The 12,957-nt window shown below is 46.3% G+C and overlaps 1 protein-coding gene across 1 annotated transcript in view; it reads left to right on the top strand.

Annotated features, from left to right (window-relative positions):
- The window catches only part of trpm5 (transient receptor potential cation channel, subfamily M, member 5), a 25,062-nt gene extending 12,907 nt beyond the window's left edge, over positions 1-12,155 (top strand). The window contains exons 15-24 of the mRNA XM_061221174.1: positions 1-209; positions 806-924; positions 2,600-2,732; positions 3,411-3,585; positions 4,770-4,938; positions 6,175-6,353; positions 7,897-8,029; positions 8,956-9,028; positions 9,807-9,897; positions 11,075-12,155. The exon at positions 1-209 is cut by the window's left edge and continues 35 nt beyond it. Coding sequence (XP_061077158.1) covers positions 1-209; positions 806-924; positions 2,600-2,732; positions 3,411-3,585; positions 4,770-4,938; positions 6,175-6,353; positions 7,897-8,029; positions 8,956-9,028; positions 9,807-9,897; positions 11,075-11,223 — 1,430 coding nt within the window. The 3' untranslated portion in view covers positions 11,224-12,155. The remainder of the gene's footprint in view (positions 210-805; positions 925-2,599; positions 2,733-3,410; positions 3,586-4,769; positions 4,939-6,174; positions 6,354-7,896; positions 8,030-8,955; positions 9,029-9,806; positions 9,898-11,074) is intronic.
- The last annotated feature ends 802 nt before the right edge of the window (positions 12,156-12,957 follow it).

Here is a 12,957-nt window from a genome sequence, read left to right as displayed (position 1 = left end):
GCCGGTTCCTGCTGAACCGCTGGCAGCGGTTCTGGAGTGCTCCGGTCACGGTCTTCCTGGGGAACGTGATCATGTACTTCGCCTTCCTGGTCCTCTTCACCTACGTCCTGCTCCTGGACTTCCGCCCCCCGCCCCCCAACGGGCCCTCCGTGGCCGAGATCATCCTGTACTTCTGGGTCTTCACCCTGGTTCTGGAGGAGGTGCGGCAGGTAGGCGCCTCGAAACCCGGGACCACGCCTCAAGAAGAGCAGATACGGTTCCTATTCTGTGAAATCATTTTTCTGGACTTTTCAGTGACTTGCATACAAACTGCCTTATGATTACATTACATTACAAAGCAATTATCAGACGCTTTTATCCAGAGTGATGTACAATGAAGTGCAGATCGAACACAGGGAGAAGTGTGAAGAGGACCTAGAGGACAGTACGGTTCCGAGTCCTAGCGTGACCGTGCACATACAATTGGAACCCTTGAAGAACACGTCAACTTACGAAATAGCATACCACAGTTGGTCTTGATCTCAGCAGCTAACAAAAATGAGGAAAATACAAAATAATATCTCAGCTCTAAATATACTGCGTAATAGTTTCATTTTTCACCTAGCCTACAATTTACCAGGACCACACAAATGCTTCCAGGACTTTTTGTCAATTTTCTTATTTTCCAAGTGTTTCATGACGGGAAAACTAGTCAATGAATTTCCAGGAACCCTGGCAGAGGTAATTTTATAAAGGGGACCATAAAGGTTCAGCATCAAACTTTAAATTGGTAATGTTCATCTATTTCTTCTTTTTTTGTGGTCAGAGTTTCTTCACGGACGAAGACACCAGCATCCTGAAGAAGTTTAAGCTGTACGTCGAGGACAACTGGAACAAGTGTGACATGGTGGCCATCTTGCTTTTCGTGGTGGGCGTGTCCTGCAGGTGAAGCCACGCCCTACTCTCTCCTCTCACCTTTCTGAAACATTGGCCGTGTTCAAAACGGCATACTGTCATACTACTCATACTGAATTTCAGGCTGAAGTATGCTGCTTCAAACACGGTCATTGTCATCGGGAAGCAATGAAGGAAATGACTAGTTCTTTATGAGGAACCTCTTTCTCAAGTTGGTTCCTCTACCATTTCTTGGCATGTTAGCATGGTTAAAAGGATGTAGAATCCTGGGCTTCTGTTTGTCATTGAACCCACTGTCCTCATAATGCAAAAGCATCTGCATGATGCAGAAAGGGTCTCTTTTTCCTGCAATACTACCATGTATCTCTGTGTGTTGATTGTGTTGTTGAGAGGAGGGGGAGATGTGTTGGGTTGGGGAACAGTGAGGCAGAGGGTGTACTGCACAGTGCTCTGGTGCATTGGGTGTGTTCAGTTTGCTGTAGTGCATCGTGATTGTAGGCGCTGCAGTGAGTGTGTGTATGTGCAGAGTATTGTGAGGGTTACAGAAGTGTGTGTGTGTGTGTGTTTGTGTGTGTGTGTGTGTGTGTGTATGTGTGTGTGTGTGTGTGTGTGTGTGTGTGTGTATAATGTGTATAATGTGTGTGTGTGTGTGTGCATGACGTGTGGTGTGTGTGTATGTGTGTGTATAATGTGTGTGTGTGTGTGTGTGCATGACGTGGTGTGTGTGTATAATGTGTGTGTGTGTATGTGTGTGTGTATAATGTGTATAATGTGTGTGTGTGTATGTGTGTGTGTATAATGTGTGTGTGTGTGTATAATGTGTATAATGTGTGTGTGTGTGCATGACGTGTGTGTATAATGTGTATAATGTGTGTGTGTGTGTGTATAATGTGTGTGTGTGTGTGTGTGTGTATAATGTGTATAATGTGTGTGTGTGTATGTGTGTGTGTATAATGTGTGTGTGTGTGTATAATGTGTATAATGTGTGTGTGTGTGTGTGTGTGTGTGTGTGTATAATGTGTGTGTATAATGTGTATAATGTGTGTGTATAATGTGTGTGTGTGTGTGTGTATAATGTGTGTGTATAATGTGTATAATGTGTGTGTGTGTATATAATGTGTGTGTGTGTGTGTGTGTGTATAATGTGTATAATGTGTGTGTGTATAATGTGTATAATGTGTGTGTGTGTGTGTGTATAATGTGTGTGTGTGTGTGTATAATGTGTGTGTGTGTGTGTGTGTATGTGTGTGTGTGTGTGTGTGTGTGTGTATAATGTGTATAATGTGTGTGTGTGTGTGTATAATGTGTATAATGTGTGTGTGTGTATAATGTGTGTGTGTGTGCATGACGTGGTGTGTGTGTATAATGTGTGTGTATGTGTGTGTGTATAATGTGTGTGTGTGTGTATAATGTGTATAATGTGTGTGTGTGTGTGCGGTGTGTGTGTGCGTGTGAATGTGTGTGTGTGTGTGTGTGTGAATGTGTATAATGTGTGTGTGTGTGCATGACGTGGTGTGTGTGTATAATGTGTATAATGTGTGTGTGTGCATGACGTGGTGTGTGTGTGTGTGTGTATAATGTGTATAATGTGTATAATGTGTGTGTATAATGTGTGTGTGTGTGTGTGTGTGTGTGTGGTGTGTGTGGTGTGTGTGTATGTGTGTGTATAATGTGTATAATGTGTGTGTATAATGTGTGTGTGCAGGATGGTGGATCACATATACGAGGCTGGCCGCACCGTCCTTGCTCTGGACTTCATGGTCTTCACGCTGAGGCTCATCCACATCTTCGCCATCCACAAACAGCTGGGCCCCAAGATCATCATCGTGGAGAGAATGGTGATGTGCACACACACACAGAGACCTGCACACACACGTACGCACACATGCACACACACACACACACCCACAAAATCACACACATACACACACACTCACAAAATCACATACATTCACACACACTCACAAAATCACATACATTCACACACACTTACAAAATCACAAACACGCACATGTACACACACACTCACAAAATCACACACATACACCCACAAAATCACACATACACACACTCACAAAATCACATACATTCACACACACTTACAAAATCACAAACACACACACACATACACACACACTCACATACACTCACACATGGTGAATGTTAAATGGTTGGCATTTATATAGCGCCTTTATCCAAAGCGCTGTACAATTGATGCTTCTCCATTCACCCATTCATACACACACTCACACACCGACGGCGATTGGCTGCCATGCAAGGCGCCGACCAGCTCGTCAGGAACATTTGGGGGTTAGGTGTCTTGCTCAAGGACACTTGATCCCCCGGGCGGGGGATCGAACCGGCAACCCTCCGACTGCCAGACGACTGCTCTTACTGCCTGAGCCATGTCGCCCCATATGCATACACATTGTGTGTATGTGTATGCATATGTCACACACAATTACACTCTTGCACACATAGACTCTGACGAGTCCTGACTCGTTGCTCTCCTGCAGATGAAGGACGTCTTCTTCTTCCTCTTCTTCCTGAGCGTGTGGCTGATCGCCTACGGCGTGGCCACCCAGGCGCTCCTGCATCCCAACGACCCGCGGCTGGACTGGGTGTTCCGCAGGGCGCTATATCGCCCCTACCTGCACATCTTCGGCCAGATCCCTCTGGAGGAGATCGACTGTGAGAGCTGGAGGCCGTACCCACGGAAAAGACACACTTTTTTATAAACTGTAGCTTAAATTACGGACACATTTGCAGCATTTTGTTCGAGGAGAATATGGAAAACTGAAGTTCACCAGCATAAAGAGTAAAAATTCATAGCTAAGCAACACATTTTAATCAATATTTTTAGCAACAATGCTTCAACGTTGTAGCCCTGGTCTGACTTCACATTTCACAGAAATGAAATTCTTGTTTACACAGAGATCACGGTCTTTGTTGTCTCCTTCAGAGCAAGGTTTACAGCTTATCTTGTTGCTCTTGGAGCAGTACTGTCAGAGACCTGGGGCCCTGACAGTAATTTAGACAAGATAGGGTAAGGTTATGGTACTCTGGAGCTCAGAGTACTAGGCTTCAGTTCACCTGTGGTGACTCTGCTCACACTAGTTCCATGAACGTTGGACTTGAGTTGCAATCAGTGTGGTCGGGAGATTATGCCTTACAGTGCGGGCTCTGGAAAAAGAGGAATATGAGGTCGTGTCTATATCAGCGTCATACCTGGGGCAGCTAATTTAGCTAGTCTTTACTACCATGGGTACATCATCATTGCATCATTTGGGGCCATATCCCTTCATTAATTATTACACACGGCTCATTCTATTTCATTTGAATATTATACTTATAAAATAACAAAAGATACCGCAAAGAAAAACGTAAGTTCACACACTTTTTGATGAGCTTACACAGGGACAGTTACCTGACCTCTCTGAGCGAGTGTGTCTGCCCAGTTTGGTAAAGACAGGCTGTAGTCTGACCGCTGGAGGCATGGCTGTGTCTGTGATGTAGTTGTAGCACAGCGTGAGCTTTGTGTGAATGGTAAAGAGCGTCTGCCAAATGCCATTAATGTAATGAAATGTAAATGGTTGGCATTTATATGTTATATATAGCCTTTGTCCAAAGTGCTGTACAATTGATGCTTCTCATTCACCCATTCATACACACACACACTAACAGTGATTGGCTGCCATGCAAGGCACCGACCAGCTCGTCAGGAGCGTTTGGGGGTTTGGTGTCTTGCTTCGACGCACCCAGGGTGGGATCCAGGGTGGGATCAAACCGGCAACAGCCAGACGACAGCTCTGAGCCGGAGCCAGTGTCGCCCCATGTCGTGTGAAGCTCTCTGCGCTGTGTCTCCCTCCCCCCAGCCGCCCACATGCCGGAGATGAACTGCACAACGGAGCTGAACGAGATCCTCTCGGGCACGCAGCCGCCCTGTCCCAACGTCTTCGCCAACTGGCTGGTCATCCTCCTCCTGGTCATTTACCTGCTCGTCACCAACGTGCTGCTGCTCAACCTGCTCATCGCCATGTTCAGGTGAGCGGCTCCACCTGTTCCCCCCCGCCCATTCAGGTGGGCTGCTCCACCTGTTCCCCCCGCCCATTCAGGTGGGCTGCTCCACCTGTCCCCCCCCGCCCATTCAGGTGGGCTGCTCCACCTGTCCCCCCCGCCCATTCAGGTGGGCTGCTCCACCTGTCCCCCCCCGCCCATTCAGGTGGGCTGCTCCACCTGTTCCCCCCGCCCATTCAGGTGGGCTGCTCCACCTGTTCCCCCCGCCCATTCAGGTGGGCTGCTCCACCTGTTCCCCCCGCCCATTCAGGTGGGCTGCTCCACCTGTTCCCCCTGCCCATTCAGGTGGGCTGCTCCACCTGTTCCCCCCGCCCATTCAGGTGGGCTGCTCCACCTGTTCCCCCCGCCCATTCAGGTGGGCTGCTCCACCTGTTCCCCCCGCCCATTCAGGTGGGCTGCTCCACCTGTTCCCCCTGCCCATTCAGGTGGGCTGCTCCACCTGTTCCCCCCGCCCATTCAGGTGGGCTGCTCCACCTGTTCCCCCCGCCCATTCAGGTGGGCTGCTCCACCTGTTCCCCCCGCCCATTCAGGTGGGCTGCTCCACCCGTTCCCCCCCGCCCATTCAGGTGGGCCGCTCCACCTGTTCCCCCCGCCCATTCAGGTGGGCTGCTCCACCCGTTCCCCCCCGCCCATTCAGGTGGGCTGCTCCACCCGTTCCCCCCCGCCCATTCAGGTGGGCTGCTCCACCTGTTCCCCCTGCCCATTCAGGTGGGCTGCTCCACCTGTTCCCCCCCACCCATTCAGGTCTGTGACAGCCACGTGACCCATTACACTACATCACCACATATACTGTATATACCAGTACATTATGATCCTTGCATTATGTGCAGTGCGCTCCAGAATTATGGGCACCCCTGACTGGCAATGCACCAAAAACAAACAATATAATTACTGAGAATCTCAAATCAAATAAAGAGCAATATTTCTCACATGCTCAGCATTTTGAGTTTATCTCAGTAATCATATTTTTTCATTTTTTGTGCATTGCCAGTCAGGGGTGCCAATAATTCTGGAGCTCACTGTAGTTCTGAAAACCCAATAATACATAAAGCTCCTTTATCTCCTGAAGGCTGCTCTTCCCCCCTGTCTGATAAAGCTCACCGTGTGTCTCAGCGTGTATCTCACTTGTGTCTCTTCTGTTTCTCACTTGTGTCTCTTCTGTTTCTCACCTGTGTCTCACTCCCCCCACCATTCCCCACACAGCTACACCTTCCAGGTGGTCCAGGAGAATGCGGACATCTTCTGGAAGTTTCAGCGCTACAACCTGATCGTGGAGTACCACGGCCGCCCCGCCCTCGCCCCGCCCTTCATCATAATCAGCCACTGTCATCAGCTGCTGCTCTGTTTGGCCAATCGGACCGAGTCTAAGCAGGAGCATCTAGGTGTGTCTGCGTCACTCAGAACCACATGTGTCTGTGAGAGAGAAAGTGTGTGTGTGTGTGTGTGTGTGAGAGAGTGTGTGTGTGTGTGTGTGAGAGAGTGTGTGAGTGTGTGTGTGTGTGTGTGTGTGTGTGTGAGAGTGTGTGTGTGTGAGAGAGTGTGTGAGTGTGTGTGTGTGAGAGAATGTGTGTGTGAGAGAGTGTGTGAGTGTGTGTGTGTGAGTGTGTGTGAGAGAGTGTGTGTGTGTGCGTGTGTGTGTGTGTGTGTGTGTGAGAGAGAGTGTGTGAGTGTGTGTGTGTGTGAGAGAGAGTGTGTGTGTGTGTGTGTGTGTGAGAGTGTGTGAGTGTGTGTGAGTGTGTGCACATGTGTTAGTGTGTGAGTGTGAGTGTGTGTGTTTCTGCCTGTTTGTGTAAGCATGTATGTGTGTGTGTGTGTGTGTGCCTCTGTGTACAGTCAGGCTTAGAGGTCCTTCACTGTCACATCTCATTTTAGTACACAGAAAAGATGAATGCATGTCTGTTTAGTGGAAAAAAAATCTAATGGAGAGGCCCTTTTTAAAATCATTTTTATCATTTTATTTGCACTGAACATCAAATCAACATTCAACCATACAAAAACCATTTGGCTAAATTGCATGCACATACTGTAAATGAATGGTGAGTGACATGGACAGAATTAACACAGGTTTGTGAATGAGGACTGAAATAGATCAGAACATTCCTCGGTCATTACATCACCCCTGTGAGATATGGGGTTTGGAAGGGCCCTACAGAGAGGTGTCCAACCCAGTTCACCGCACCTTACTGCTGGTGCTATGACCAAAGAATCTTTACACTGTGCATAAAACATTCACTCACATATAAATAATCAGAGCTAACATGATTTCATTATTTTAGTCGTTTGGGATTTTTACAAGGTAGCTTACTTTAAGCTGCATATCTCTGCTATGAGACGCACACAAGTCAAGACATCTTTTGAAATGTTTTCAAGCGCCAGTTGGATATACTATACCTTAAAAATAAATGGCCAATCGGGGAGAGCATGCTGATATGCAGAAATAAAAGTCCTGTGTGTTGTTGAGAAAGCTGCAGGAATAAAAGTCGTGTGTGTTGTTGTGTGTTTGAGAGAGAGTTGCAGGATTAACAGTCCTGTGTGTTGTTGTGTGTTTGAGAGAGAGTTGCAGGATTAACAGTCCTGTGTGTTGTTGTGTGTTTGAGAGAGAGTTGCAGGATTAACAGTCCTGTGTGTTGTTGTGTGTTTGAGAGTTTGTAGCGCGGCCTGTAACGTAGTGGTTAAGGTACATGACCGGGACACGCAAGGTCAGTGGTTCTAATCCCGGTGTAGCCACAAAAAGATCCGCACAGCAGTTGAGCCCTTGAGCAAGGCCCTTAACCCTGCATTGCTCCAGGGGAGGATTGTCTCCTGCTTAGTCTAATCAACTGTACGTCACTCTTTAGAGCGTCTGCCAAATGCCAATAATGTAATGTAATGTAATGAGAGAGAGTAAGCTGCAGGAATAAAAGTCCTGTGTTGTTGTGTGTTCAGAGCGGGAGCTGCCGGCTGGCTTGGACCAGAAGCTGATGACCTGGGAATCTGTGCAGAAGGAGAACTATCTGGCCAAACTGGAGCAGCAGCAAAGGGAGAGCAGCGAGGAGAGACTGAAGGCCACCTCCTCCAAGTGCGCCTCCCTCCTCCACACACCCACACACGCACGCACACATGCACACACACGCACGCACACATACACACACACACACACTCACACACACACACACACACACACTCACACACAAACACACACTCACACACTCTCACACACACACACACGCACACAAACACACACGCACGCACGCACACATAGACACACACACCCACACACACACACACACTCACACACACTCACACACACACACATGCACACAAACGCACACACACGCACGCACACACGCACACACGCACACACATTCACACACACACACACACACACACACACACACACACACACACACACACACACTCACACACGAACACACACACACTCACACACTCTCACACACACACACATGCAATCTTGTAGTCGTATCCATACATGTATACCCAGACACAAATATACAGCGGGGCCCAAAAGTCTGAGACCAAGAGTGAAAATGCAAAACCTGATGTTCATGTTTATTTATTATTTGACAATGTTCCAAAGAGCATCTTGTGATGTTACTGAATGCTTGGCTTTTATCAGTCTTCAAGTGCCCCCATAAATGTTCAATGGGGTTGAGGTCAGGTGATTGTGGATTGTCTAGCATTCCGTGCTCTTGTTTGGTCTTCGTGTAGTTCTTGTAAAGCTTTGGAATAACTTTCATTTGTTTTAATTTTTTCTAAATCCTAAAACTTTCTGTTTATTTCCTGGATTACATGAAACCCGCCCCCGGTTTTCCAATGTGGTCTCAGACTTTTGGACCCCACTGTATCTACACCGAGCAAAATGTGTTTGCTTTTGGGGACATTGCCCTGCTATTAAACGGAGGAATAAATACATTGCTTATTTTGACAAAAAAGCTTTTTGTTATTTTGGTTACTGTTATGAATTGTTCCTCTGTCTTCCTCCAGGGTTCAGGCCCTGCTGAGGATGACCGGGGGATACAAGGAGCAGGAGAAGCGCTTCTCATCCATGGAGTCCCAGGTAAATCAACAGGGTCCCAGGTAAATCAATGCAGGCCCAGGTAAATCAACAGGGTCCCAGGTAAATCAACAGGGTCTCAGGTAAATCAACAGGGTCCCAGGTAAATCAAAAGGGTCCCAGGTAAATCAACAGGGTCCCAGGTAAATCAAAAGGGTCCCAGGTAAATCAACAGGGTCCCAGGTAAATCAAAAGGGTCCCAGGTAAATCAACAGGGTCCCAGGTAAATCAACAGGGTCCCAGGTAAATCAGTCGAGTCCCAGGTAAGTCAATACAGTCCCAGGTAAGTCAGTAGAGTCCTAGGTAGGTCAGTGTAGTCCCAGGTAAATACCCCCTACAGTTGTGAGAAGCTCATTTAGAGGTGAACTGCTTATAAACTTGGAAGAAAAAAAGGATGTTTCAGACAGCCGCTTCCTTTTCAAATATTTATTGAACCACAAGACGCGAATGCGTTTTGGAGGATAAACTCTGTCAGAGCGTCACTAACCAGGGCCACCGGAGAGTAAGTGCAGGGAAGTAGGACAACGAACAAAGACACCAACAGAGCTGGAAATATCCCTCTCTCTGTCTGTTTCTCTGTTCTCATCCATCTTTCCCTCTTTTCATCCACCTCTGTCGCACGTCTATTTTCATTCTCGCTGTGTATTTCCGTCCTGTCCTCCCACCTGCCTCTCACTCTCTCCCAACTCTTTTTTGGATTTGTGGACTGTTCTCATTCTGTCTCTGTCTCTCTCTCTCTCTCTCTCCCTCCCCCCCCTCCTCCTCCCACGCTCCCCCACAGGTGAAGTACTGTATGGAGGTGTTGTCGTGGATGGCGGAGTGTTTCGCACAGAGCACGCTCAGTAGCGGCACAAAGGCTCCCGATCCGCCAGGTGAGTCAGGTGCTCTGGACTCCCATCCTGCTACTTCCACATCCATTACTGCTTTTCCAGGTTTTTGCTCTTACCAGTTACCCTGGCCCGGTGTTCTAATAGTCTGTATTGAACACTGGTTCACTCCTATATTGGACCGCAGTAACATACAGGAGTGAACCAGTGTTCTAATAGGCTGTACGGACCACTGGTTCACTCCTATATTGGACCCCAGTAAAACATGTTCACCAATGGTACACCTGCAGAATTTAGCTGTTGTAGTTCAAGAAAATGTCAGTTCAAGGAACTAAAATTGAGCTGGAGTGTATTAGGCCTTGTTGTGCAACCCTGCATTCCCTGCATTTAATTCACTCCACATGCCATGTTCTCGTGATCGCAGTCTGTTTGCCATGCTTTTAATGTTATTTGGGCGTAGGGGTATTTTGTTAGTACAGAAGTAAAGCATTTAGTACTTTCAAATGTATTTGCCATTGCGATATCGTGTGTACACAGAACAACAAGATGACTGTAATTCTTGAAATGCAGCTATCTGTGTGTGTGTGTATGTACTGTGCATGTTTGTTCATTTATGTGTGTATTCTATGTATGTGTGTGTGTGTACTGTGTTTGTGTGTCTGTATGTGTGTGTATGTTTGTGTGTGTACTGTGTGTATGTGTATGTTTGTCTGTGTGTGTACTGTGTGTGTGTTTGTGTGTATCTTTATGCATGTGTGTGTATGTGTGTGTGTACTGTGTGCATGTTTGTGTGTATGTTTGTGCATATGTTTGTGTGTGTGTACTGTGTGTGTATGTTTGTGTGTGTGTGTACTGTGCGTGTTTGTGTGTATCTTTCTGCATGTGTGTATTGTGTGTGTACATTTGTGTGTGTGTGTACTGTGTGTGCGTTTGTGTGTATGTTTGTGTGTTTTTGTGTGTGTGTTCGTGTGTGTGTATGTTTGTTTGTGTGTGTGTATGTTTGTGTGTGTTTGTGTGTGTGTTCGTGTGTGTATGTTTGTGTGTGTGTGTGTGTATGTTTGTGTGTGTGTGTGTACTGTGTGTATGTTTGTGTGTGTGTGTATGTTTGTGTGTGTGTGTTTGTGTGTATGTGTATGTTTGTGTGTGTGTGTGTGTGTGTATGTTTGTGTGTGTGTGTGTGTGTGTGTATGTGTGTGTGTGTGTGTGTGTGTGTCTCCTGCAGGTTCCGCAGTCGCAGCAAGGACAGCGGACAAGGAAAGGGAAACAGGATCTAAAGAAGCAAAGTCAGGGCCACAGGAAGCCAAGTCAAGTTACGAAGATGACGAGGCAGGGTACGGAGCCAACAAGAAGCTCCCTTACATTGACGAGTAGCACAGTGCAGAAGCACAGCAGCCTTAACACAGATCCTACTGCCCAAACAGATGGTCAGCTGCATGTTCTTATTCCGCCTTTACACCCAGTAAAGCTCAAATGTTCAAACCGTTACCTGTGAACTTTCCTGATAGGGGCGTGGTGATAGACATTACTCGTTGCAGCAGATGTATGTTGTCTACTTGTTACTCTTGTTACTCATCCAGAATGTCCGACGATAAGGAAGTAAGTAAGGAACACAGCAACTGACTATCTGGTTACTGTAGAGGATCTGTGGTGTTGAGGGAACAGGACTGATGATGCGTGTGAACGAGCTGTGACAAGCTGATTACATCTTGGTGACTCAGGTGACGGGGCAGGTGAGGGCCTGTGACTGTAGTGCCAGGGTGCACAACTCCAGTCCTGGTGGGCCGGTCTGGGTGCTGGTTTTTGTTCAAACCGGTGCCCTTAGTTTTAGTTTTCTGACAGCTCTTTGCTCTATATACTATGCTGCATCACTCCTCTACCCCTGTAAAGTCTTTAGGACAGACTTCAAGTGCACAGCTGTAGCTGTTGGTTATACAAACGTCAGATCAAGATATGGTTGAGCTAATTAAATTATTAAGCGCAGAAGTTGGCACACAATCCTGAAATGGATCAGCCCGGCTCGACCGTCACCGGGAGACGTCTGTGGCCTGAACTTCAGCCCATCTGCCAAATCACCTGTGTGATCGTACCTGGCCTCACCTGGTCCCAACGTCTCACCGTCTCTCCCCACGCCATCAAGTTTTAATGTTTTATGTGTCTTATGCAGCATAACTTTCCTCTGAAATAATTCCTGTTTCTTCTTTCTCTTATTTAATATGGATTTGAATGTTTGCCTGTTCTTAGTGTGCCTTATCCCATGTATTTCAGTTTACAAAGAGTAAGAGTGCCTGAATTGGAACCATTATGTTTTTGCAGGATGGGGCAGGTTTGGGCGGGTTGGTGTGGGGTGGGGTCTGGGGGTATGTCAAAGCAATGTGGTTTGTTTCAATTTTAAAGCAATTTTACAACTGCCAATCAAATGCCATTCGTGAGTTATCTGTTGGGTAACTGAAGAAGACTAAACAACATTTGAGGAGGTAGCCAGTAATCTGTGATATACCTACAAAACACTATTTTTGTCCAAAAGACATGTATTTTATTTATTTTCTCATCAATAAAGCAAGCACGTGTTTTAGGACAAATCAGCCTATACAGACATTTTGTGTCTTTTCAATAAATGCAATAATTAAATCATTAGCATTAGGATTTATGGGATATAGACATATTCATATGCAATTAACAAATTCACATTTAATTTACATCTGTAATTACATATACACAAGTTGCCTTAATGAGTGTTAAACGTGTATAATGGGAGGATGGAATGGAGAATTGTTTTACGGCCTGTTAATTGCCTAGTATTTACTGTGTTGGTACCAGATGCTTATTAGGTTACTATTTGGATTTCAGAGGTAAATGCTATGTAATCGACTGCAAAACGTACTTACATAGCACTTACATATGGTACTTACTGAATTTGTTGCAGAGCACTTACCACTGTAATCAAAGTAGCTACCTAATACGTACTCAAGCAGCTGTGTACCTACACAGTAAATACTAGGCAATTATTAAGCTGTAAAATAAAGCATTATTTAATAAATGGGTATTCAGCCCATAACTACATAGCGTATATCTCTGCAACAATATACTATTTGTAAATTTAACAAA

This window comes from Conger conger, chromosome 15 (assembly GCF_963514075.1).
Source record: "Conger conger chromosome 15, fConCon1.1, whole genome shotgun sequence".
Lineage (NCBI taxonomy): Eukaryota > Metazoa > Chordata > Actinopteri > Anguilliformes > Congridae > Conger > Conger conger.
The sequence above is the reverse complement of the archived record's forward strand: the minus strand, read 5'-3'. Positions and strand labels throughout refer to the sequence as shown.